Here is a 27,399-nt window from a genome sequence, read left to right as displayed (position 1 = left end):
CGGAAAACTTCTTCTCTAGATGTCGAAGGGGAAACACACCTCTTCTTGATAGCTGGTCCTGTAGGATCGCTCTAGCTCCTGATCCAAGAAGTTCAAGCTGAACTGATTGATGGGTGGCTTGAAAAAATAATCTTTCATCAGGCTAGGAGAAACAAAACATGCAGGTGATCAGCGCGGCGCAGTCACTGAGCTCTCTTTATCGGCAGACTCCAGTCAGCCTCCCAGACACCACTCCCGAAGCACGTCACATGGCCCGCGTCTGGGAGTCACTATGTAAAGATACTGCTTGACCCTCCTTGAGAACATATGTCTGGGAAGTGCTTTGTGTTTTCAGAACACACGTTGTGTTTCCTCTCCACTAAAGCAGGACCGTTTGCAGTCGTTACAGTGCGTCATGAGCACCGCGTGCTTCTGGAGACATCTTCCAGTGTCTGGGGAGGCAGGCAGCTCTGCCGTGCTAGGAAGGACCAGACATCCCTGTCCTGAGGACTTAGGCTGATTCCAAGGCTTCCGATGGAAACCTAACTCAGAGCCGCTGTCCAGTCATTCAGAGCACTGACAGTAATGACCGCCATCAGAGCTGACAGGTCGTTATCACAAAACTGTTTAGAGTCACCGTAATTGGAGTGCTATTGTCACATATGCAGACCGCGTGTGAAACCTGAAAAATAACACTCCACGATTTTAATAGCAGAGACATCAAACCTGCTTTACATGACTCTCTCATTCTTTTATGGTTGCTAGCAAATAGCAGTATCTTTTTTATACGGCAGGAAATTTAAGAGAGTGTTAACATGATTTCAGAAGGCAAATACAGCCATGGAGTGTAGTCTCTCTCCCTCACACAAGAACGCCTGTAATTACATCAGATAAGATAGATAAAGTCACTCCCCTGTGCCTGACGCACAGGGTCCCTGCAGCCCAGTGGACTCTCTGTGACAAGTGGGCCATACCTCACTATGCTCTCGGACTCGGAAGAGAGAAAATTCCATCCCTGAAGGCAGAGCCCCATCTTCCCTTCCACCCAGCAAGTGTGGACAGAGGGAAAACCAGCACAGCAGCCTTACGGAGGACGTGCAATGGCCACATGTAGCTAGACACCGTGCTGTTCTTCTGAAATTAATATTGACAAGTTCCTTTTCTGGGCACAGAGATTAGCTCCTTTTGGGCCAGTCCTCTCTGAGATAACAACAGTAAACTCTGGGAAAGATGTAAAAATGACTCGTAGAAGGTACTGGAGACTGACCAAAGGAGGTAGGAAATGGAGGAGAGTCAATCCTGGAGGAAGGGAACAGCACCAGCTTAATTTTCCATGTTTTACTGTTTTTCTTTTTTGCTTGAAGATAGCCATTAGTCAGCACCACGTGCAGGACAGCTAAAATTCAGATGGAAAAGCCACAATCTCCCTGGCTTGGAAAATCAGAAAATAATGTTTGGGGTGTCCACACTTGGAAAATGAGGTTGAAAATCCCAGAAAAAGAAAAAAAAAGAGAAGTGGTATCCCCAAATTCGTCATATGAGCTCTGCTTGAATCTCTGGCTGACCCCTCAAATCTGCATGAGCACAGCAGACTCCAAGAAGCCTAATTAAGGCTTAAAAAAGAGCAGCAGCTGCCTATACCGGGGGAAACAAAGTTTGCTGTGGGAGTTTAGATAAGTTAACTGCATGTTAAAACAAACAAACAAAGAAACAAAATATAACAGAATCCAGAGTTTCTAAGCACCACACAAGCCAAATTTACACAACATACGAAGAAACAGGAAAATATGATCCAACTCAACAGAAGGGCAATCAGTGGAGACAATCAGAGATTACCAAGAGGGTGGTATTAGAGGTCAGGGTCACAATGCATGCCAAAGTAACACAAGTGAAAACTACAGCATAAGGGGTGGGAAGTGAGTAATGGTTCTACACAGGTACAAGATGTCTACATTTCAAGTAAAATGATACAGGGTTGCCTGGCCAGCTCAGTCAGAAGAGCATGTGAATTTTGACCTCGGGATCATGAGTTCAGGACCCACGTTGGGTGTAGAGATTACTTACATCAACAAATAAGTAAACTGGAAAAAAAAGTGAAATGATTCAATGTTAACTATAGGAAGACTATAAAAAATTCAAGGATGCCTATCTGTAAGTCCTGGAGCAACCACCAAAAAAAAAAAAAAAAAAAAAAAAAAAAAAAGAAGAAAAAGAAAAAAAAATAATAATGCAAAGAAGTATGGCTAAAAAGCCAGAAAATATATACAAATGGAATTAAATGGCAGAGACTTTTAGAATGATTTAAAAGCCAGACTCATAAGAGACACACTTCAAATATAAGGATACAGGTTGAAATTTTTTTTAAACAGAAATTGATACACCAAGCAAAGAGTAAGAATAAGAAGGCTACAGTTACTATATTAGTATCAGATAAAGTGGTTTTTACAACAGAGTATTACCAGGGATAATGAGGGACACTTCAAAATGACAAAAGGACCAATTCACCAGGAATTTGTAACACTCATAAATGTGTATGTACCTAAAAAAAAAGGCATGAAAATACTTGAAACAAAAACTGTCAGGACTAAAAGGAGACACAGAAAAATCCACAACTACAGTGAAAAATTTCTAAATCCCTCTCTTAACACTGATAGAGCAATAGATGAAAAGTAAAAAGACAGATGATCTAATGCTGCCAACCGCCTGGACCTAACTGTGTCTATGGATCACAACACCCTACAAATGCATGTGGTTTGTTCATGAAAACAGACATATGCGAGACCACAAAAAAAGTATCAATAAATGTGAAAGGGCTGAAATCATACAGAGTATGTCTTTGGCTACAAAGACATTAAATCAGACACTAACAACACACATTTCCAAATACCATTCTTCCCTAAAAGGAGCCAAGGCTCTTTGGACAAATGGCTGATTCCCAACTAGGGTTAGGGAAGATCTAAGACGAGCCTGGAACATCCTGTTGTGCAGGAAGAGGGAGCGAGAAACTGAAAAACAATTGGTGGAGGTGCTCCTGGGTGGCTCAGTCAGTGAAGAGTCCTACTCTTGGTTGTGGCTCGGGTTGTGATCTCAGGGTCCTGAGATGGAGCCCTGTGTCGGGCTCCCTGCTCGGCGGAGAGTCTGCTTGAGATTCTCTCTCTCCCTGGGCCCCTCCCATGCCCTCTCTAAAATAAATTGAAGTTTTTTTAAACGATGGAGCCATGTCAAAGTGCAGTTGGTGCTGAAGTAGGAGAACTGACATTCCGAACCATCACAGTAGAGGCTGTTTGAAGCAAGAGCCACGGTGGAGATGAAATCTAGGGAAGTATGCTGGGGACCGGTGCGCACGCATGACCTTAAAGCGCTGCTTACTGGTCGCAAGGAGAAAACAACCACAGACTGGAGAGGTCAACACTTGCCTGGTTGCTCAAAATTACTATCACTGACGGAAGACAAATGGGCAGGCACCATTTGCCTCTGGATGGGATGCCTGAGAGGGATACATCATTTCTGTGGCTAAAATTTCCAGCCAAACTGGCATATGAAGCGAAGATTAGGTCAAATATGCATCCATGTTGGATTTCCTGAATCTCGTAACCATGATTATGTAAAAGAACATCTTTGTAATTTAGGAAATTCAGTATTTAGGGGCAAAAGGAATGATATATCCAACTTAGCATCAAATGGTCCAGGAAAAACAACAACAACATAAATTTCATAGAGAGAAAGAATAAAACAAACAGAGTAAAATATTAAAAGCTGGTAAATCGGGCAAAGGGTAGAATGAGAATTCTTTGTATTAGTCATGTAACTTTTCTGTAAGTTTCAAATTATTTCAAAATGAAGTAAAATATTGACAATAGAAAGGCAAACATATGGGGTAAGGTGACTCAGAAAAAGGGAGACTCCTACCGGCAAATCTTTACTTTCATTGGTCATGGTTGTCTCTTACCTGTCTTCTTTGATAACATCAACAAAATGGGCATCTGTTTTCTCCCGGATGTTCTTGAATCTCAGCGGAAGGAGAGCTGACTGGTCCAAGCTCACTCCTGCCCACCTTCCCTTCTCCTGTAAGATCTCACACAGGGAGGTCTGACTGTTGGTGAGTTTCTCCTCTTGGGGAGGGCTCAGAAGTCCGTTCTGAGTTTTGGAATTCGGTGCTCCAGGAGCCTGCCTCCAGACAAGGGTTGGGGGGGCAGACAGAGGCTGCAGTGTGAGCACGCAACAGCGCCACTCCAGCCCCACCTCGGCCATGCGGGGGCCCCACTGCACACCTGACCAGCACCTTCACATCTCTGTTCTAACCTGACGCTCAACCTCTCTACCCATCTGCTGCTCCCCATCCCCCTGTTCCGTCAGATTGCACCTCAGGGGTTGAGGCAGCCTGGAAGGTGTGACATCGTGGGAAGAGCCAGTGAGGAGGTCAGAGAAGAGCTGAGGCTCTTGGAGCTTGCTAACTGCAGAATCAGCATTACAGAGGGCCATGGGCAAAGGTTTGGGGGACTGGGGCGGCAGATGTGGTATGGAGATCCATCCAGAGGAAGGTGGCAGGTGACACAATGGTGGAGGATAACAGACAAAGGCCTTCCTTTGTCTGTTCTTAGAGAGGCTCTCAGATTTGGTCTCTGTCCTGCTTTTTAGTGCAGCCCTAGGTCTGTCTCCAGGTGAGACTTCCCTGGCAGTGTCCTCGCTACTGGCCTTGCCCCCAAGCCTCTCTCCACGCTGCACCTTTGCTCCTACCGAGCCCCCTCTTCTCTCTGCACGTCTTCTACCACGTGTTCTGGCCCCAGAGATTGTCCCTAACTACGGCAGTCCACATGGCTTTAAGCTCTTCCTGCCCAAGAAGAGAGCCCCATCCAGCTGGGCACGTGTTATTCTGCTTCACAAGGGTTAGACCTGACTCTCCACCCTCCTCTTTACCCTCTATTCAAAACCCTCAGGATGAGAAGGTGTGGAACAGTGTCATCTACAAGGAGTTATTCTGAGAATCGAGAAGCTGACAAGACAGGAAGGTCACCTCTGATGGAGGCACCAGGAAAGGAACCCACAGGAACAGCCAAGAGCTTACCTTGGTGCTGTTTTTATGCTCCTCTTGACAGCCGTTCTGGACCGCTCCTCCTTCTGCACCCGCTTCCGATTTGGGGGCAAATATGATTCCGCAGGAAGGGCAAGTCTACAAGAAAAACATACACCATAGGAACACAGCCAGAAAGCTCCATGGCCACAACCCGTAATTCAAACCTATCGTTGTAAGTGGCTGTCACGCTGAAAGGCGGTAACCAAGGGGAAGGCTTCCTGAGCCACTCGAGCAGAGTTAAAACACACTGGTGAAGTGAAAACAGAAACACGTCCACACGAAGACTGGCACGTGAGTAGTCAGAGTGGTGCTATCCATAACAGCCAAAAAGCAGAAGCAACTCAAATGTCCGTCAATGAATGAATGGATCAACAACGTGATCTGTCCACACAACGGAATATTATTCAGCCGTCAAAGGGAACAAAACAGGGGCGCCTGGGTTGGCTCAGTAGGTTAAAGCCTCTGCCTTCGGCTCAGGTCATGATTCCAGGGTCCTGGGATCGAGCCCTGCATCGGGCTCTCTGCTCAGCAGGGAGACTGCCTCCCCGCCACCCTGTCTACTTGTGATCTCTGTCAAATAAATAAAATCGTAAAAAAAAAAATTATTAAAAAAAAAAAAAGAAGAAACAAAACAGTGACACGTGCTCCATCATAGACGAACCTTGCAAACGTTGTCAGGTGACAGAAGCCAGACACAAGGAGCCACATGTTACATGATTCTGTCTGTAGAAAGTGTCCAGAAAAGGCAAACTCATAAAGGTGTTAAGGTGATTAGTACGTGCCAGGAACGAGGGGGCGAAGCGAATGGGGAGTGATCTAATGGGTGTGGAGTTCCTTCTCGGAGGGGTGAGGAAAATGTTCTAAAACTGGCTGTGGTGATGGTTGTACGATCTTGCAAATATACTAAAAACCACCAAATGGTACACTCTAGAAGGGTAAATTTTATGGTAACATGAATTATATCTTAATAAAGTTGTTGCTAAGCCAAGCAACCAGCCGCTAGCCTACACAAGGTTCTTGAGCTCTGTGTGGTGGTGAGCTGCTCATGTAAACCAGGCTGGGACGTCAGAGGGTCACACTTACAGACCTAGGAGTTCTCAGAAGCCTGAGCAATTAACTGACCTAGAAGAGAGAAGGTGAGGCTCACTACCATCAGGAGAGCAGAAAGGGCCAGGCTTTGCTCGTCACAACCAGGGTGTGGAGCTGCCCCGTTCAAATCACTCACCTCCACCCTCTCACCGATAAAACCAGGGTGGGGACAAGGCTCTTGCAGACGTGTGGTAAGAACTAAGTGAAGACATGTGTAGCTACTCTAGCCTTGCTCCCGACGCTCCATGCCCCCTCAGTCAATCCACTCCTACGATCGGTGGGACCCAGTCAACTGGCTGCCGCCACTGAGACAGCAGCTGAGAGCTCCCAGTGGAGACGATGAACGGAAGCAGGACAGAGTTAAGGGACTCTGACAATTCCTAGCATGACAAGCTCAGTTACACACTAGAATACGTTACAGGAGGCTAGACACTATTTTAGAAATTCAAAATAAGTATCACTTAGTACCCACAGGCAAGGATATGAGCTCCATCACATCCCAAGTTAGATTTCAGGCCTCTAGTGTATTAAATAAAAGACACGCTCTAAAGAGTTGTGTCATCTGGGAATCTAACGCACAAGTTTCAATATTCGTATTCATTCAAATAATGAAAATACATGCACCAAAGCAGCAGACCAAGTCATTAACTAACTACCCAAGCAAACAGCAGTACCAAGGTAAAATATGCCTATAGCTCTTTATTTTTATTTTTATTTTTTTAAAGATTTTATTTATTTATTTGACAGAGATCACAAGTAGGCAGAGAGGCAGGCAGAGAGGGAGAGAGTGGGAAGCAGGCTCCCCGCCGAGCGGAGAGCCCGATGTGGGGCTCAATGTGGGGCTTGATCCTAGGACCCTGGGATCATGACCCGAGCTGAAAGCAGAGGCTTTAACCCACTGAGCCACCCAGGCACCCCTGCCTATAGCTCTTTAAACACTGACAGTATTAACAGGGGCAGAGTGTTCTAATTGTCAGTAGTATAATATATAAATCTATTTTAATACACCCTGGTAATGACTGAGTTAAACTTCAAATCATGTTGCTAATGGGGCCACTGATCTTCTCAAACGAAAAAACAAAATCCAAACAAAATCCAACACCGTGCCCCTGGAAGGGCCCTCCCAGTCCCCTCCAGAGGGGTGACATCACTGCGCTTCAGTGATGAGCCCAGCAGACTCCTGAGGGCACTCCTGAACAGGGGTGGAAATGAATGGCTCTAGTGGTGGCGGTGGTGGCAGGATGCTCCTTGAGCACGATACCAGCCCTTGTGAGGGCCACCTGGCAGCCCAAGGGGAGTGGGGGCACCACGTGGTGCCCGGGACAGTCCCAGACACTCTAATCTGGGTCATACCCTTAGGGTCTGGGGCTTTCCCCAGTCTTGGACAGACATGACACAATAGCATGAGGCATTTCTCTGGCCACCTTTCACACTCATAAAGACTAGAGAAGTAGTGTGAAGACACTAGTTCTAGTTAGTTCCTGGAGGCTGCTCCAGTGATGACTGGTAGTGGAGCACAGGGATCGGGGCGCTGGCGTTGAGATCCAACTGTCATAGACCAAATCCAGGATCAAACGCTCACTAGGGTAGGGGGAGCTCCAAGCCTCGGTTTCTCCTTTCCACAACAGGACTGCGTCTCCCACAGCTGACCTTGTGCAAGAAGGAGCAAGGATGAGGACGCCACATCCTGGCCCCGTGGGAGGACTGCGGCTGACGGGATGTCCGGCAGTGGGCAGGAAAGGCTGCACAAATGGACGCACAGGTATTTCCCAACCCAGACTCTGCCTGAGGTGCTAGTCAGTATTCAACACATGTTGGTCCTTAACAGTCAAACCTCTGGCTATGAAGACAGCACACCTGTCCTTTCACGTCCTTATCAGCGACAGGACGGCCATCCTTGGTATCTCTTGGCTTCAGTTTGTTCCTAAGTACTTTTCTCTCTTCAAGCACACCATGTGTACTTTAGAAACAGACCGTCTGCTTCTTAGGAACTCCCTATAGCAGCTGGCTTTACACAAAAGATGTTTTATGCACTTAGAGCCACAAATAGGCAACAGAGACTAGCAAACCTACTGGACAGCAGAGGGCACACACCATCTGTGAAAGATTCCCCGCGCATGTACCAAAGGCACACAACTTCGGAATGGTGCCCTCTCTCTGGAGGCTGACCTCGAAGGGGCTGGAAGACCCGTGGAGACCAGGAGTGTCCATGGGGACGGGGCTGATCTCCAGGAGGCTATGACTATGGTCTTCACGACTGGACAACCCAAGTCCACATCCCTTTGACACAGAGGCTAGGCAGCCTGTACCTGGCCATGATACAATGTTCTAATACAGAGGTAAGGTCTGGTAGACTGTCCACAAAAGAACCTCAGGAAGCAAAGGCACAGACACAGTGTTCATAAATGGTCTCAAAGACTGTCCTCGGGGAGGTTCAGGTGCTTGTCGGAGTCACATGGGAAGCAGCAGAGAGCAGGCCCTGTGGCTGGGACTCCCCATGGCCTGAACAGTGCTCACTACTCCCCCTGCACCCACAACAGCTTCTTCCAGGGAGTGGGGACACCAGGGGCAGTGGGGAGAACCAGCTGTGGACTCCAGGCCCCCCTGTAGCAAAGCTGCCCCAGGAACTTAGAGCACACGGACCCAGACGATCATTTCATTGTGCTTTGAAAATATGGCTTTTTGTCCTTCTATTTCTTCCTCATCTACTTTGCTTTTGGGGGGAAATTTCATTGATTAAATCTTTATAACAAATGAAACAAAAAATCTTAGAGAAGACTACCTGCCCTGATGGAGACATCCGCACATCTCGACATTCCCTTCTGACGTGCGGCGAGCGTCCCTTCTGCACCAGTAAGGTCCCACTAGGCAACAGAGGGTGGGTCTCTTTCCCCTTTCCACTACCCACAAAAACTTGAACTGTTTTCCAGCTTCATTTTAATCTGAGTTAAAACATGTCAAAAACTAGTTTTTGCCAAGCGCACAGATACCTCCATGAAATGTTTCCTCACCCATTAAACATATGACTCTCCTCCTGCTGAGAAGCCCTCACCCAAAAGAGCATTTTGGACTTTGGGGAACTATCTGGGGGGGTACCTTGCCATCTTGGGAGGCACGCCCGATGCATCAGATAAAATCCCTCATACAATGGTAACAGCTGCCGTGATGGGGAAGCGCCTGTGTGCTAAGCGCACACGCGTGAACACGAATCCATGCAGCGTCCGTGCTCTCGTGCGCCCGATCTCAGTTAATCCTCGTAACACACCACGAGGCCGTGCAGAGGACACAAAGGTTCATCATCAGTGGGAGTCGGCCTGCAGGCTCCTGGTCCCTGGCCCTTGTACAGCCTCTCTCTGGCCTCCCTTCCTAACACAGAGAGAACCCAGGAATAATCCTGGCACTATGACCTCCTGGGCCTCGTTCCCCTGAAGCAACCCAAGCAGTTATGACCACCTCCTGGTGCTTCTAAGTGGCACTACTGGCACATTGGCACCAAGGGAAGATTTATTAAGACGAGCTAAGGTCCCCAAAACAGAGTACTCAACGGGCCAGGGAGTGTGCAGGTTGCTGCCTGGGAAACCCGAGATCCCTTGGAGAACACCCAAGAGCAAACTCTCCTCTTTCCCAGATGATCTCTACTCCTTCCCCCAGTGCGGATGTGGGCTTTGGAGGGGAGATGGGAACTATTTCTCTAACACACATTTCTCTAACACATTTGCATTTGTTTTTAACACATTTCAATACACACATGCTACATCCTGTTTGGAATAAATGGCATAGAGCTATAAAATGGGTTTTTCTTCAAGGCTATTTCTCTTCACAGGATAAATCATTTCTAGGCCAACAGCTGTCCTTTTTCATAACTGTCAAGGAAGAGAGGAGGGAAACCTCTTTTCTGAGAAATGAAGAGGAAATATCAGAAAAGCACTGGCTCTGCCTGTTTAGTCTGCTGAACATGACTATTTGGTAGGCTGTCCTAGGACCAAGAGAAGCAACCCTTGCTCCCAAACCCAGAACTCAGGATGAACGTGGCAGATAGGAACGTGCAACAGTAACAGGACAGACCTGCTGAGGCCCACCGGAGGCTCTCAGCTCTCTGCCTGCAGCCCTCATAAGCACCCATGAAGCAGACCCTATGATTTGCTCCATTCCACACAGAGGAAACAGAGGGAGAGAAGACAAAGGACTTGCCCAGAGTCTCCCAGTCAGAGAGTGACAGAGGGGACCTTGAGCCTAGACAGCAGCACCCTGGACCCCATCCGTGCATGTGACATCTCCAAGGGAACAGGAGCTGCCTGCACCGCAGGGCCTCAGTCAGCCCGGCTTCTGCTGCCAGGGGCGGGGCGTGGTGGTGGCAGTGTGACACTGTTTAAGCCAGTGAGTAGATGATCTCTGCAACCAAAACACTAGAGAAAAAGAGAAGCAGAAATTGTTACAGAAAAAGAAAGGTATCCCAGAAGCTTTATGAATAGAAAGTGCACAGTCGGAGAATACGGGAGGCAAAACAACAACAAGGACAACAACAAAAACCTGTAAAAATCAGATCCAGGATCTGTGAGTCACGGAGTGTGGAGTCTCAAAACCCTGCTCAGACTCCCGAGCCCTAAACGACCACCAAGTCTAATAACTGAGGCTGATAAGGTGTACAGATCATTCCTATGCTGTGGAAATATTCCATCAGGAAGTCAAAGTAAGAAAATATTTGGCATTTTGGGAAATTTCATTTTCGTGTAATACTTCACTCCCTGATGATACCAGTGAAATGATGCTGGACATATCTTCTCATGTTAATTCATATGTGATAGATAAGAGAAATACAACCGAAGGGCGCCTGGGTGGCTCAGTTGGTTAAGCGACTGCCTTCAGCTCAGGTCATGATCCCAGAGTCCTGGGATCGAGTCCTGCATCAGGCTCCCTGCTCCATGGGGAGTCTGCTTCTCCCTCTGACCTTCTCCCCTCTCATGCTCTCTCTCACTGTCTCTTTCTCAAATAAATAAAGAAAATCTTAAAAAAAAAAAAAGAAATACAACCGATGTTATATATACACTTACAGTTAGATTATATAGTATGATTAAAATAATAAATACATTAAAATAGTTAACACATATATATTAGACATTTAAATTGTGAAAGAGCTTAGACTTAATGGAGATCGGAAAGACAGTTCAGGGAGCTGGCACGTGTCCTTCTCTGGTGTTCTGGAACGTTAGTGTCTCTCGGCAACGACAGCACGGTCATGGAGACTATGGCACAAGCGCTTGCCAGTACTACTAACTAGGCTACTAACTACACTCAGCTTTCCCAGCTTTTCCCCGAATCGCCTTTTTCTATACCAGCATCCCAGCTGCATTTAGCATCTCCTTGTCTCCTCCAGCCTATGGCAGGTCCTCAGTCTTTCCGTGTCTTCGATGACAGTGTGTTGGTCAGGCGTCAGGGGTTTTGCAGACTGGCCTTGGATCTGCACTCCTCTGACGCTTTCTCATGAGTTGGATGAAGTTCAGGATTTAGGAGAAGGACCCCACAGAGCCGACAGGCCCTTATCAGCATATCACATGGTGGGGATGGGGGCATGTACGCGACACTGCGAGTCTCATTCATTGTGACGCTGGCCTCATCATTCAGTGAGGCAGGGCCTGCCGGGTTTTCCACGGTGGATTTACTGTTCTCTTCGTTATCAGCAAACATCCAGGGGAGAGGGGGCAGGGTGGGGATGCTCGGAGGCTGTGCAAATATCCTGTTTCTCCTTAAATTTTTACCCACTAATTTTAGAACTCACGGAGGGACCCAGCTGCAAATACGACTGTGGTGTTCTAGTGTTGGTTCTCTCTCTCCCTCACTCCTTCCACCTCCATCAGCTGGAACTCTTCTGTGAGGTGCTGATTTCCATGGGACAGACTCTCTCCTAGCTGAAGCAAACACACGTGACTGGAAATATAGATAAGACCTGAAAATTTTTTTTTAAGAACTTACTTTATGTTCACATTTCAGAGCCAGCAATCAGACTACTATTTATCTTATAACAGCTTTATCAAGATAGAATTCACATACCACATAATTAACCCACCTAGAGAGTATATAATTCCGTGGCTTTTAGTGTACTCACAGAATTGTGCAACCATCACCACTACCAATTCGACCACCATTTAGAAGAGATACTTATTTAGTGTCTAAACTACAGATAGATAGATAATTTACCACTTTTTCCATTTCTGAAATGAACTGAGAGGCCAGCTGTCTCCTCACACTGAGCCCACGGAGCCTACTCCTAACAATTCACATACAAATAACAAGGAGATAAGTGACCATTCATTCAGTCATTAAAAAAGTCATAGGGACTGCCACAGAAGGATGGTCCTGGGGCTACTGACCTCAAAGGGAAAGTATTACCATTTTGAAATGGAACAGATCCTCCCTGAATTGCCCCCACATGGACGAATTCACATCAATAGCCTCATTACTAACTGTAAACATGTAGAAATGCCCCAAGGTTCTGAATAATAGATTAAGGTTAAATTCACAAAGAGTAGGGGAGCAGGTGTCTTTCCAAGGAGGTCCTTTAGAGATGAACTGAGAAGCTTTCACAGCTTACAAAGTTCGCGGGTTGGGACTGATGTGATACAAAAAACCATCCACACCTTTGGTTTTCATTTCTTTGTTCTTCATGAAGATGCCAGACCAGCTGTGTTTATGGCACATGTAGTCTCAGTCCGTCCATCACCAGTGTTCATGGAAAAGGAGCAGCAGACGCCACTGCAGAGCTGCGGTCACATGGAACGGGCCAGGGTGCTGATGCTCCAAAGTCACATGTGCAACGTGGTTCCATCCCCTACGGCAAAAACTGAAGAACCTCCCTCACATCAGAGCAAACAGAGAAGGCAAGACCTTCCTGAGAGAGTCAGTGACTCCTTGTGCGCAAATCAAAGCGGGATCTGTCTCCTCCTGCCACGGGCGCCGTCCATTTCTCCACGTGGAGCAAATACATGCGTGTCCGGTGTTCACAGAGCTTCTACTCCAAACCTAACATTCATAGGCATTACTTCAGCTCATCTTCACAGCAACCCTGGGAGAGCATCATCACCATCTCACTGTGGCCCAGAGAAACTAAGTGACTGGCTCACAGTCCCAAAGCCACGGCTGTGAGAGGGATCTTTGATTTTAAGTTCTGGCTCTTTCCACAGTAGTACTCCTCTCCCCTGATTATGCTCTCCAGGACCTTCCTGATGAGAAGCTCTTCATTGCCAGTCACTCCAGAAGCCAAGGTTTAGGTGTGGGAAGGGGTCCCTCTGACCTACGACCTCAGGGCCAAACCCTTTGTCCTTTGATGTCACTACTACGTCAATACAGTACTTGGACTATTTAATGAAATATTAGGTAAAAATTCTCCAGCTATGAACTGGGAGACAACTCACATGGGACAAGGGCACTAGGAGCGGAATACGAATGCTTGGTTGACGTTACCTGCTTCTATTCAGTTCTGCCCGGGCTTCTGAACTCAGTCCTTGTTGGCCTACCTCTGGAGAGCTACAGTTCTCTGTGTATCACTCAAGAATAAAAAACTTAAACCAAAAGAAACTTTTCCAGGCTGGACCCTTGAGAAAAACGTAAGTTATTTCACACATGGTTTCTGCCCGCATCCCAGGAGCTCGCAGGAAGCTGCATGAGGAACGAGTAAAGGTGCATGTTACAGCCGAACGGACCGAAAACGTGGTGATGGGGAGACAGCACTGTTAGCTGGAGGAGTGACAGCAAATTCCAGTGACAGTGAACAGGGCAAAGAAGAGCAGCTCAGAGGGCAGGGGACAGTGAGGGGCACTGCCGGTGACATGAGCGACAGGAGGACCAAGGCCTGCATGCATTCACCTGAGGAATATCCACTCAACAGCCTTCCCTAATTTCTTGGTTCCTGCATGAAACTCCTTCCACTAGACAATCATTCCCCCAGTAGGTGTGGCTTAAAGAAAGAAGTCTGTGGTCACAGAAGCCCGAGAATGCCACCGCCACAGCCCCCTCTGGAGGCCTAGTGCACGGAAGCACGCTAAAGGCTCCAGGACGTCCTGGAGCACAGAGACCCTTTCTACAGCATGTAGCCTAGAACTGCCCAGGTTTCCCTGACCACAGAAAGTTTTTTCCATAACTGCCACCTATGTCCAACCTCAGAAACTACTACTCAGGGTCTGTACTTTCAAAGGAAACACTGCCTGACACAGGCCCCTCCCGCGAGCCAGGGCTTCCTGGGCGGGGCAGGGAGATGTGGGGTCGGTGACAGAAATCCACGTGGGAGCTACCTCTCACTGGACGGAGGGGCAGTGGCCATGGAGGAAAGAAGCTCGTTCACAGGGACAGTCAACAGACCCAGGCAAGGATTAGGAGGAACCAGTCAGTGCTTCTAGCTAAACAGAAAGACTAACCGTACTGTGGACGACATAAGGCAACAAACCAGTGACATGTGGGAGGTACTGACAAGTGCACAGGATAAATCCACTCCAAGAACCCATGAGCAAGGAGCCAGTATTTTTTCTGTTGCGTAAAAACTCTTACTCAAAAGGTCTTATACGTAATACTTGAAGTGGACCTCAGTTCTCAGTCTTTCAGGCTTGACGATGGCTCCTAACGACTCACTGTTACCCCACGCTTGCTATCTGCAATGCACTCATCCAGGCCCACTCTTAACTGACCCCAGGAGCTAGAAGCAGAGGGGCCAGACTGTGCACGACTTCCCCAGAGTGGCAAAGCCTGGAGTGGAGACCGCGCTGTCTACCTCTCCATGCTCCCTCCACACCAACCATGGGGGCTGTCCTCATCTCAGATGTTCTCACATGAAAATATCCCAGAACTTATACTTCAGGATCCAGATTGTCCTTACCCTCCTGGAAGGAGCACAAAGATCCTCCCCCCGCCACCCCAGAATTCTTTTTGGCAGACACAGTTAAATTAATAGATCACAAGATTTTTCAGAAAAATTTCAGACTATTAAAAATTTATACATGACAAGAGAATATGCTTAATAGTTTTTATCTATCCAGATTTTCAAAATAAAGATAAATATATTTACATCTATAACTACAGCTATATACATGTAGCTAAAACAAATGTTCTTTGGGATAAGAGAAAACCTTTTTAGGTCAATTTAACATCAAATCGCTGTCACTAAACTTGGAAGTTATGTGCTACGGATAGAAACACACACACAGATAATCTAACGTGGCAGGCAAACACAACACATCATTTATTTTTGGATTTGAGCTCTATTTCTCTACTTAAGTACAGCTCAGTTTGAAGCCCGGAGGAAATAATTTCTCTCTAAATAATGAAGCTGTATTTGGAAAAACACGTTTTCAATATCTCCTGCTACAACGGTTCCTGCCCACGCTCAGGGACAGCCTGTGGGCCCGAGAGCCGAGAGCTCCTTTCCCTGCCGGCTACAAAACATCGCCCCAAGTGAAGAGGCGGTCTTGAAAGTGCACAGGCAGTAAGGAAATCTCAGTGACATTAGCAGTCCCACGTGTGCCAGAGGACATGGGGAAGTACCGCAGCTAGTGCCCTACATCACGGGTTCTCAACCAGAGCGGCCTTTACCCTCCTGGAGACAATGGCCAGTGTCTGGAGGAATTCTCGGTCACCGTAACGGGAGGAGGGGGTGTTCCTGGCATCTGGTGGGTGGAGGCCAAAGATGCTGCTCGATGTCCCACGGTGCACAGGCAGCCCCTCACCACAGTTACTTGGCCCAAAATGTCCCTCGTGCTGAGGCTGAAAAACCCTGCACTAAATTAACAAGGCACACAACAAAAATGATACACGAGTGCTGTTAATAAACCTGAGTGTGAAAAGAACACAGAGTAATTGGCCGACAGGGACTACGGATTCTGCTGGAGGGAAATGACTTGGGTGCCCATGTTATGATCCCATTGAACTTAAATACCAGCACAGCTGACTTTCAAAGCTGTGAATGAATGTGGATAAACAGGAATATACTGGATTAAAGCCATAACAACAGGCCATCATCCAGACCAACATATCATTTGGTTATCTGAGAGTACAACACAGTGAAGGGGAACTGTTATGAGTGCCCCCCCCTTTTTGTTCTTTCAAATTGAAACAGTAAATATTTCAACAGTAAAAACAAACAAGAGATACCAGTTGGGTGGGAGCAGCTCATACACTGGTGTGGTTTCATCATGCCCGCGGCCCGACATGCTAATCCTGTGGCAGTTTATTGATGACAGAAATGGGTATGTGCAGACAGCCACCCAGAGGTCTGGGCCCCAACAATGACATACTGTCATGTTCCTGGCAAGCCCGCACTCTTTCAGTGAGCTATGCCACAAGATTCACCCACACCAACAAAATTTAAAATATTCGTGAGACATTGCATTTCAAGAGACATAGGAACACTTGAGAAAATGGTCTCTGAAATAACATACAAACAAGGTCGCCAAGCAAGCTTCGAGAAGAATCCCCTTTACTATCACTTATCATTAGCTTTCAGAGATCACAAAAGACAGCATAGGTCTCAGAAAAAGACAGCTCGAGTGAGAAGCAAACTGATACAGCGTGGAAAGAAAATGGAAGAGCATAATATGTCAAAAAAGCAAAGGTATTAAAAAATGCAAAATGCTGGTGACTTCATACTAAAGTTTAAAATCACAAAAACCAAAGTGAAGGGCATTCCAAGTCGTCTGCCACAGACCCAAAGGCTGCTTATTATTTCACATGTTCTACTGCAGAATTAATATAAAATTTTAGAAGTAGAAAAAAAAAAAACTAACCTTAAGGTTATCAAAGGTTTTGACAGTCTGCGCCAAGTCACTGACACTCCCTGGTGATGCTGTCCCCTGTCCCCTAGGACCCGAGGACACCCGTGAGCCGTCAATGACCTCAAAGCCAGAAAGCAAGGCCTCTGAACAGCTGCAATGAGACTCCTTCGCTCTCTGACCCGCTATCAGGTATGTCTTCAAACCTATGGATAAAAATTACAGTCAGCACAGATGGAAACCACCGTTGGTTGAAATGCAGCTCGATCTTGCTCTCTACGCAGGACATGCTCCTGGAAAGTGGAGAGTAAAGCGAAAAAATGAATGTCATATTTTACTACTGATTTCTAGGATCTTTTCAGAGACGCACAGATTTCAGGGAGAATACTTGCTTCCGAGACACACCATTTACTTATATCATGTTTTCTTTGAACTCTGGCTGCACATTTTACCTTGGGGGGCTGAAATGAGCATTAAAAACTTCCTCCATGCAAGGGTCATATGACACTTCGTGCCAGGAGCCAAGCAGACACTGATGGTTGACCCTAGACATTCTTGGGTTTATTCTGTTCGGTCGGTCTGCATGTTTGGGTGATCTAGAATATGGACCATGTTACCCATGTCAGGAATGCAAAACTGCCTCAAAAAGTGAGACTGTAATGTGCACCAACAGGAGTAATTAAAACCGCCCTTGATTCAGATGATCAAGTAACAGTTTTCTGTTGGATCTAAACATCCACAGCAAGAACATGCGGCTTTTGTCAAGCTGTAGTCTATAGTCTACGATAATTTTATTCTCTCACAAAATCCTCATTCAAAAAAACGTAGGCGGGAGGGGCATCTAGGTGGCTCAGTCAGTTAAGCATCTGATTCTTGGTTTTGGCTCAGGTCATGATCTCAGGGTCCTGATACTGAGCCCCAAGTTGCGCTCTACACTCAGTTGCGAGTCCGCCCGTCCCTCTCCCTCTGCTCCCCTCCCCCCACCACTCTCTCTCTCATAAGTAAAAATAATATCTTTTTTTAAAAAATGTTAGTTAAATGGACAATTAGCCAATATCTTTACAATTCTCATTAAAGGCTGAAATAACACACTAACATACGCTACACTGTTAGGTGGCTCTAAGGCAGGGAGGTCCCTGCTCCGGGTCTTCAGAAGGACTATCTGCTGGGAAAATACTAAGCAGCAGCTTTTCCAGACAGAACTCAAGCAATTTCTAGAAAGGAAGCAAGTCTTATTTAAATTAATCCATTGGTAGTCCTTACTGTAATTTAACCAGACTGCAAATCTGTTGAGGGGAGTGGCAATGTAATTTGTTCAATAAACATTTATTTCAGGTCTGGGGTTGGCTCTACCTGGAGAATGGACTCAAGAACAAAGCAAAGGGGCGCCTGGGTGGCTCAGGGGGTTAAGCCTCTGCCTTCGGCTCGGGTCATGATCTCAGGGTCCTGGGGTCGAGCCCCGCATCGGGCTCTCTGCTCAGCGGGGAGCCTGCTTCTCCCTCTCTCTCTGCATGCCTCTCTGTCTACTTGTGATCTCTCTCTGTCAAATAAATAAACAAAATCTTTAAAAAAAAAAAAAAAAAAGAACAAAGCAAAGTCCCTGTCTTGGAGAGTTTAAGTTTCCCCAGAAGGTGGTAATGGAAGGGCATCACTGAAGCATTTGAGGTGAGGGGTCTACTCTCCTAAACCCACATGGGTGCTTCCACTCAGTACGCTGTAATAAATGCCCTAAAAGTAATTACTTCAAGAAGGACTAGGGGTGCCTGGCTGGCTTAGTTAGTGGAGCATGTGACTCTTGATCTCAGGATCATTAGTTCGAGCCCCAGGCTGGGGATAGAGATTACTTAAAAAAATTAGTTACTTAAACAACCTAGGGATTACTTAATTATCCTTCATCATGTTATAGTTATACCACCATTTCCTCATTCAATCTCTCCTCATCTCCCTTTCTTCTCGTAAAAATACTATACGGTATGTCTTCTCAAGACTCCTAGAGAGATCCTAGAGCGCAGCGAAATCGTAGGTGGGAATCGAAAGACTTAGATAAGTAACTTTGGATGCTAACTTGCCCCAAATACTCGCTCTCAACTAAGGTCCAGAACTTCCATATGGTTTTTTCCCCAACAAAAATACACAGTGTACAGGGTCAATCACAGTCACAACTAAGTCCATGTATCAGCTGGAAATGGAACATGAACTGGAATACGACAGGAGAGTAAGAGCACCTTTGTAGGAATCCCTCAGACTCTGTCACAAAAGATGCTGAACTCACGTGCCATTTTGCCTTGGGAGCATCGAAGAATGCAATCTCTGCGGACTAACCAGAGAAAAGTCCTACATCTGACCTGTTCTGGAGCCTCCATGCCGGTAGGCTTATTTCTGACTTCGTCAAAGGCCCGTTCCCTGGAGCTGCGGGAATGGGGACGGCCCGTGAGTCTCCCCGCAGAGGGCGGGCAAGGCCCCGGCTGGCAGGCCGAGCTGCTGCAGAGGGCCGCCCCGGGGACCCGAAGGAGGAGGGAGGACAGTAGTGCATGAGGAGCCACTGTTGCAGGGAGAGGTTTCCATTATGACTGTAGCTGGTCCTGACCCCAGAACAGCGTTCCCTGCAAGATGCCCGTGGCTCCCCTGCCCGAGGCTGCTGCTCCCTGTGAGCAAGGACTCCCCGCGGAAGGCAAAGCCAGGGCAGCCAGAGAGGCTCCGCTCTTGGAAGTCCTCAGTCAGATAACCGCTTTTCCCCCCGTCACGCAGCTCCACACGGGCCAGAGCAAGTGAAGGAGGCCTTTCCTGAGGCATGACAACCAAGGCAGAGAAGAGGCTGGGCTAGCACCCCAGAGGAGCTACAGGCTGAGCCCAACAGATGCACGCATGGGGCTGAAGCTCGTCCTTCCAAGCAGGGGCGTGACCTCCGGCAGGGACACGCCTGACAGTGGCCCAGCTCTGCGCTCACACTCTGACGCTGCCTTGGGGTGCACATCCTGAGGCCCGCTGCTGCTCCTTTCAACTGTGGCAACCCCTCATTCATCACTTAGCAAATGCCTCCCATTTGTTGACCACACACTATGATAGGTGTGTGGAGGACAGGTGTGAGCATGTCACCTGTATGGGGGGTGTCACCTGAGGAGGGATCTAGAGGACGGGCAGTTGTGAATATAAAATCCTAGGACCCTGGAAAGCACAGGAGGGCGGCCCCTTATGGGCCTGGGGGCTAGGGAAGCCTCCTGGACACAGTGCCCTCCAAGTTGAGGACTGAAAGATGAAGCGAAGTCAGCCCAGTGAAAGCCTACAAGGCCAGGGGGCGGGAGCAACTGCTGTCGGGCCGTGGGTGTTGCTCTAACAGTTCATGGAGAGGCTCCACAGAAAAGGATCCTCTGGCAGGCACAGTCAAGGGATGGAAGTGAACTCAGTCCAGCTGGAACAGGGAATGCATGTCGGGGAATGGTCAGAGATGGACAGGGGCCTGTGCAGGGCACCACGCAGACCAGCTCTAGGAGTCTTCATGCTGGGAGCAATAGGGGTGCAGAGGGAGATGGTAAGGAACAGGCATGAGACTGAGGAAAGGCCAGAGAGCTGGGGAAATGCCAGTCACGGCAGGTGATAAGGGAGTTAGGGGACCTTGGGAGTCAGGACATCATGGTGGGAACAGGAATCCACTCTCCCCCAAACGTAGTGGTGGAAGCAATGCCCCTACAAGGGGCCATGCAGATGTGGATAAGGACATGGATTCTGCAGAAGAGCCCTCAGATTCAGGCCCCACCACCTCCCCACTGGGTGACCCAGAGTAAGATACATTATCGTAGGACCAGGCTAAGGACAGGATGTGCCCCATGGGGCTGACGCAAATACAAAATGAGTAACATGCGCGAAGCATTTATGACAGTGCCCCGGCACGGTAAAAACTCCGGAACGTGAGTTATTATTATCAATGTGGGTGTCTGACTTGCTTATCATGGGGAGTCTTCTTCGTGTTCCACGTACAAAAACATCTGTAGGATTGTTAAATCAACAATTGCTCCAAATGCGTTTCTCATGTGAACTGTTCTTTAGGGAGCCCCTGATGACCAACATGGGCAGCTAGTGTTCCAGAAGTCAGACTTCTGTACGTGTCCACGGCAAGCAAAATCAGTGAACAAGTTAGGTATCCATGCTTCCACGCAGAAAGCTAAATCTAAAGTGAAACCTTTTGCCAAAACTGGAGTGGTATTGGCCAGGTAAAGTAAGGCAGCCTGGTGCGAAACTCCCTAGAAACCTACTGTGGCTGCATGACTGAATTCGGGCCTCATCAAAGTCTCAAGTCAAAAGAGTTTATAAGATACCCCTGGGGCTAATAATACATTATATGTTAATAAAAAATTAAAAGAAAAAAAGTTTATAAGAGATAAGGATTTAATGAGTAACCACAACACACTTGGGGTCCATGTTCATAAAAATGGCTCTCTTGGAGCTGAAGGTCAAAGTAAGACAGCTAAATGATTTATCTTCTTAAGTATAAACAGAAGATTAGTAAGATTTCTTATATTCCTTCTGGGTAATTGATTTTCAACCTCACCAGCAATGATGACTTTTTTCATCAGCTTCATTCTACAGAGGCTACAGAAGGGGGACTCGTTTGCTACCACACTCCCACCTGATGGAGGGGCTGGTCTGTGGTTGTGTGCACCGAGGAGACTGAGGTGGTTAACGTGCTTAAGCAGATCACAGATCCTTTGAGGAGGAAAATGGTGGCTTGCACAAAACTGATGCTTAGTTTCCATGAACTAAGTGTACTTTCAATATATGCCAAAGTCCATTTTTGGAAAAGACAGACTATTCCAGCCTTCTTCTTTATCGTGGTCTTTTGCTGCACGGTGCCTGCACGCTTTGGAGTGAGACAGCCCCCATTACCCAGAGTCAAGGACCTGAATGTCAGCTCAGCAGAAAGAGGAGAATACTGAGGAAGGAAAAGATGCTTTGAGACGCGACCGTGGGAGTTAGCAGCATAACATAACAATGCCTAGAAGCCTGCATCACTAACGATTTGAAACAATAAACATATGAGAGGCGATCAGTTTGGTCTAGCTCATAAACATTCTAAAAAGTTATTCCACTTTGTATTTTTCTTCATTACTAGGTCTGCAATGGCCAAGAAGCATGAGAATTGTTTAAACTACAATGTAGTCAGTGGGGATGCCTGTGTGTTTCACCCAGTTAAGCGTCCAACCCTTGGTTTCAGCTCAGGTCATGATCTCATGGGTCATGAGGTTGAGCCCTGTGCCCAGCACAGAGCTTGCTTGAGATTTTCTGTCTCTGCCCCTCCCCCTGCTCAGGCCTTCTCTCCCACTCCCTCTCAGATAAATAAACAAAATCTTAAAAAATAAATAAAATAAAATGTAGTCAGTCAATAAGGAAAACAAACACGAAAAGGCTCAGCTATCAAAAAACAGGTTCTACAAAATTATAGATACGATATTTCATAATTATCTGTTGCTTCTGCCAAAGAAGACCAGAAGTTTTGGTGGGGAAAACAAAATAAAACAAAACATTTTGCAGCTCATTAACATGAAAACACTCTGGATGGGTCTCTGTTCTTTCTGCTCCTACGTAAAACCACTAATCATAAGGACTGACTCATCCTGGTTGTCACAACACTTGACAATAAATCACCAAGTTCTGACAGCAAATGGGTATTGGTGAAACTGAACCTCTTTTTAAAAAATGAAGACCTAGGGGCGCCTGGGTGGCTCAGTGGGTTAAAGCCTCTGCCTTCTGCTCAGGTCATGATCCCAGGGTCCTGGGATCGAGCCCCACATCAGGCTCTCTGCTCTGTGGAGAGCCTGGTTTCTCCTCTCTCTCTGCCTGCCTCTCTGCCTACTTGTGATCTCTGTCTGTCAAATAAATAAATAAAATCTTAAAAAAAAAAATGAAGACCCAGATAATAAAATATGGAACAGCTACTCAAGCAGGTAAAAGAAACAAAGAGTGGACATCATGCCTGTCTAACTTGGTTGTGACCAAACCTTTAGCTAAGAAAACAAACTTTACAACACACACACACGCACTCTACCTCCTGCTCCGGGAACAGGGGCTTTTCTGCACCTTGCTTCCCTCTCTCTAGCAGTAACAAGTAAATATGCTGCCATCACAGCCAAATGCAAGTGACCAGGCCCTTAGTGACCGTGTTCCAACATACCGTCGTCTTCCTCACTTTCACATCTGGCCTTTACTAAAGCCTATCTCGTTATGTGCTGTGGCGCCAAGTACGAACACCAGACAGCCCAAGGGTGAAAACTTCAGACACCCACTCCTCCCACCTCTAAAATACTCTTGAGTTATGCTTTCATGCCACAGGCCTTCACAAAGGCCACAGAAACAAGTTCTTGGAAGGAAAACATTTGACACACCCACAAAGAGCCCACCAGGTGCTCTCGCATTCATTTGCTCATTCACTCATTTACTTACCGAATAAATGGACTATTTATTGAGTCCTCAGTGAGGCTGAGGAGCTGGGCAGACTGTGGAAGGGGATGAAGAGGAACAAAAGCTTATTCCAGTTTCAGACACCGCGCACGGCTGAAGAGTGTGACTGAAGACACTCGACTCCAGTTCCCTCATCAATAAAATGCAAACACTAGGAACTCAGCAGTGACAGCATTTCCAGAGCTGTTGTGGGGATTATATGAGTTAATGCACAAAAAGAGGGAGAGATGATGCCCTCCCTGTCTTTGGCGGCACGCAGGAGTAACTCAGTAAACCGAGTAAAGGCACGAAGTAACGTTCACAAAAAAACGAGGACGTGCGAGGATGACCGCGAGTGTGAGGCCACTAAGTAAGTAAGTGATGACACACCATCTACAGGGAGACAGAATCACACGGATTCACGTCTCTGTGCTGACGGGACAATCACAGTGACAAAGGCTTTCTACAGGGAGTTTTAGAAAACAAACAAAATGAAGGCCTACGATAACTGCCTTGCAATACAGTAATATAACAGAGTGAAAACCATCAGGAGAGGCAGTGAAACGAGAGGGGGAAAAGGAGAGGTATCCAGAGCAGAAAGAGAGCAGCAGCTCATCGATCGTTACTCGCCAGAGGGTAACAGGGACCGCCGTGGGCAGAGCGGGCAGAGCTGACATCCGGAGCAGACACGAGAGGAGTCCCAGACTGTATTCTTTCCCCAGAGAACTGACAAATGACCGTTAATTTCAAGATTTTAACTGTTAATAGCTAAATAGTTTAAAAATTGATAGTTTCAGAGTTGCAGAGTTAAGTACAGAACAAAGACGATGGAAAAGAGACTCCAAGAAGAAGACAGATGAGTCAACTTATCACCTGAGAATAGGTGACAGCGAACTAGCTGACAAAGGAAACTAAACAAAGGGAAAACACTGAACATAGATATAAAGCTGAGTGATGATCAGGGAGAGAAGCCGGTCACAAAAGGACACAGGGCCTATGACTCCGTGGTTATGAAAGGTCCAAACAGGCAAATCTGTAGAGACAGGAAGCAGACGCGTGGTCGCCAGGGGCCTGGGGACGGACAGAACAGGGAGCAGCTTGCAGGTGGGCCCAGGGCTTGTGTGTGTGTGGGGGGGGATGAAATGTTCTGCAGTTAGTGGTGATGGTTGCACAACTCTGTGAATGGACGACAGACAGGTGAATTGCGTACGTCAGATGGGTGTGTTGTATACGGTGTGAATCATACCTCGATGAAGCTGTTAAATAAATAAATGAATAAATAAATAAAAGGAAAAGAAAGCCAGCTATGTGAGCTTCAAGAAGCAACCATTCTGCGATTCAGAGGAGACACAGAGCCAGCCAGGAATACAGCATCCTCAGGAATTCAAGGTAAAGGAATGGGCAGCAGCAGGTAGAAGGCAAAAAAGGTGAAGAAAAGGACAGGCTTGAAAGCAGCTAACTTGCTACAGTTAGGATAGGAAAATATATAAATAAGAAACAAGGCTGAATAACCTTGAAGAACCAAAAAGCTCGACATGGCAAGAGCTCAGAAATCTGGGAGATTAAACAAATCACCAGTGTGACCTTCATGAGTGACCTCCCAGGATCATCACTGTGTCATCCCAGAGGGCCGGGCCACACCCAGGCTGCCTCCTGCCACCGCTGACCAGTGCCTGCACGGGGTGCATCACAGCGTGGCTGCCCAGGCACCTCGTCCATGGCCCGCTCACTTGCTTGGCAGCAACACAGCCGAAGACTCCAGCTTCCGTGCTCGCCTTCAACACTGCTGTTCGCTTTTCATCCAGGGAAGATGTATTTGCAGAGGCATTTCCTTCCGCCGCAGGGGCAGACTACCCACAGTGACACTTCCTGTTAGCATCTTCGGCTGGGAAGAAGGGCAACACAGCCCCCCCTCAGACTGCCCCCCCTGGAAACATCCCACCATGCAAAGAAAAACGTGATGCTTACAATTCCTGACTAGTCTTCCCTGGGAGGGGCCAGGCTGGGGTGCTGGGCACCTGAGCCTCTGTGGAAATGCAGGCCTCTGGTGTGATCCCACCTCCCCCACTTCCAGGACCACTACAAGCCTGCTGTGCTTTTCCTCAATTTTCAAGGCAGTCTGCAGCTGACATCAAGGTTGAGGGTTTCCTCTCCTTTAAGGAGTGTTTTCTGCATGCTGGCTGGAGCACTGACCAAAAGTTTCCCAAACTGCATTTCCTTTTTCCCATAGAGCACAGAGCAGACTTGCTCAAGCCATAATAGCTGAGAAACCCCAAAGCTCTACTTTCTGATCAAGAAGCTATATCATCGGTGACATCTCTAATTTCTCATTTCATTCTAGTAATGGAGGCAGTCTTTTGTAAACCTTCTCCAGAAGACCCGTAACTGTGTGTGTGAGGTCCGTTTTTAATAACCTTAAAAGTGTGGCTGGGTGGGCTGAGAAGCCAGAGTGGGGCCACTCTGCCACTCGGGAGGCCAGGGGCTGCATGTCTGGCTCTCCCACGTCAGCCTCATGCTGCATGACGTGGGACGGCAAACCTACACCTCCAGAAAATCACAACTGTGTTGTACACTCTTGAAGCAAAACTGAAAGCGAAACCAAGACAGTGAGCAGTGAGTGCCCACATAAGAGAAGAGCACACAAAACGGGGCACACGGACACAAAGAGCTGGGGTGACAACCCACAGCCCCTCATTCACAAAGGAAAGTGGAGAAGTCTTCAGAAGTCGCCTGTCTGGGGCTGGAAAGTGGAGGTCTGCTACAGAACCTGAGGGAGAGATTGGAAGTAGATTCCAACTCGCTGGGAAGGAAGGTTCCAGACAGTTCAGCAAGCAGCTCATGCCCAGCAGAGGTGCTGGTCCCAAACCACACAGCTGAGTGCTTGGAGAAGGAAGACAGGAAGAGCTGCAGAAAACATCACAAGAAAGAAAGAAAGAATGAATTATTCTGAACAACACTACACTAAAAACACAGAAACGCAGCCTGAGGACCTAATGTAAAACGTGGTGACTACAGTCACAACGCTGTACCGTCTAACCGAAATGTGCTAAGGGAGTAGAACCTAAATGTTCAGATAAACACACATATCCCCATACACAATAAAGAGTCATAACACGCACTTTAAATGTCTTACACTTTTCTATTTGTCAATTATACCTCAATAAAGCTGAAAAAATTAAAAGAAACATTGGCGCCTGGGTGGCTCAGTGGGTGAAGCCTCTGCCTTCAGCTCAGGTCATAATCCCAGGGTCCTGGGATCGAGCCCCGTGTTGGGCTCCCTGCTCAGCAGGGAGTTGGCTTCTCCCTCTGCCTCTGCTCCTCTCCTCCCTGCTCATACTCTCTCTTTCAAAATGTAAAAAAAAAAAAAAAAAAAAAAAAAGACACCAAAATACTAATGGAAAAATAGGATTATATAAAACATTCATTTGGCATATTAGTTTTTAAGTTATTATACAACATTTTAGACACAGAAACACGTAAGGAGAAATGCTGAGCACTCACGGTCCCATCAGTCTAAGAACTCAAAGGTCACTTGCCCTGTCCAGATGCCCTGTGGACTTTCCTCCATGGCAAGCCCTTCTCCCCTAACAGAGCACGAAACTATTCCAAGCGCCAGGCTGCTGTACTGTGGAATGCTGAGTAATATGCAGCATTGACAGGTGTTTTTTATTTAAATAAATGACATTTTACAAGTATTCTTCTGAAAGTTGCTTTTTCTGGCTCAGCATTATGTTTGCGTTTCATCCAAATCAATGTGTGTGAACTGTGCTCACTTGTTGTCAATACTATGTTTCCCACTGAATAAATACACTCCAATTCATAAAAGGAAAACTGAAAGTATTAAATTAATACCAATTACACACTGTGTTCTGTTAAAAATAAGAAAGAAATATGATAAACAGGGCAAAGTCATACTTAACACAAAAATACCACTGAGGCAAGAATACATCATAAGTATAAATTTAATAAAGAGACGGAACTTGTGGAGACTAGTTTAAAAAAAAAATCAGGGGAGGAGTTCAAGGATGAAAGAAAAGATGCTGGAAAAAAGTCAACCGAATCAAACTCAGGGAA

The 27,399-nt window shown here is 46.9% G+C and overlaps 1 protein-coding gene across 3 annotated transcripts in view; it reads right to left on the bottom strand.

Annotated features, from left to right (window-relative positions):
- The window catches only part of ADCY9 (adenylate cyclase 9), a 124,223-nt gene that overhangs the window by 18,822 nt on the left and 78,002 nt on the right, over window positions 1–27,399 (bottom strand). For all 3 annotated transcript variants that reach the window (XM_080830154.1, XM_080830155.1, XM_080830153.1), the window contains 4 exons: window positions 16,909–17,099; window positions 5,045–5,149; window positions 3,929–4,146; window positions 40–142 (listed from right to left, as the gene is read on the bottom strand). In XM_080830154.1, the coding sequence (XP_080686280.1) occupies window positions 40–142; window positions 3,929–4,146; window positions 5,045–5,149; window positions 16,909–17,099 (617 nt within the window). The remainder of the gene's footprint in view (window positions 1–39; window positions 143–3,928; window positions 4,147–5,044; window positions 5,150–16,908; window positions 17,100–27,399) is intronic.

Source organism: Martes martes, assembly GCF_963455335.1.
Source record: "Martes martes genome assembly, chromosome: 18".
Taxonomy (NCBI): Eukaryota; Metazoa; Chordata; class Mammalia; order Carnivora; family Mustelidae; genus Martes; species Martes martes.
Note: the sequence above shows the minus strand (reverse complement) of the source record. Positions and strands in the feature narration are given on the sequence as shown.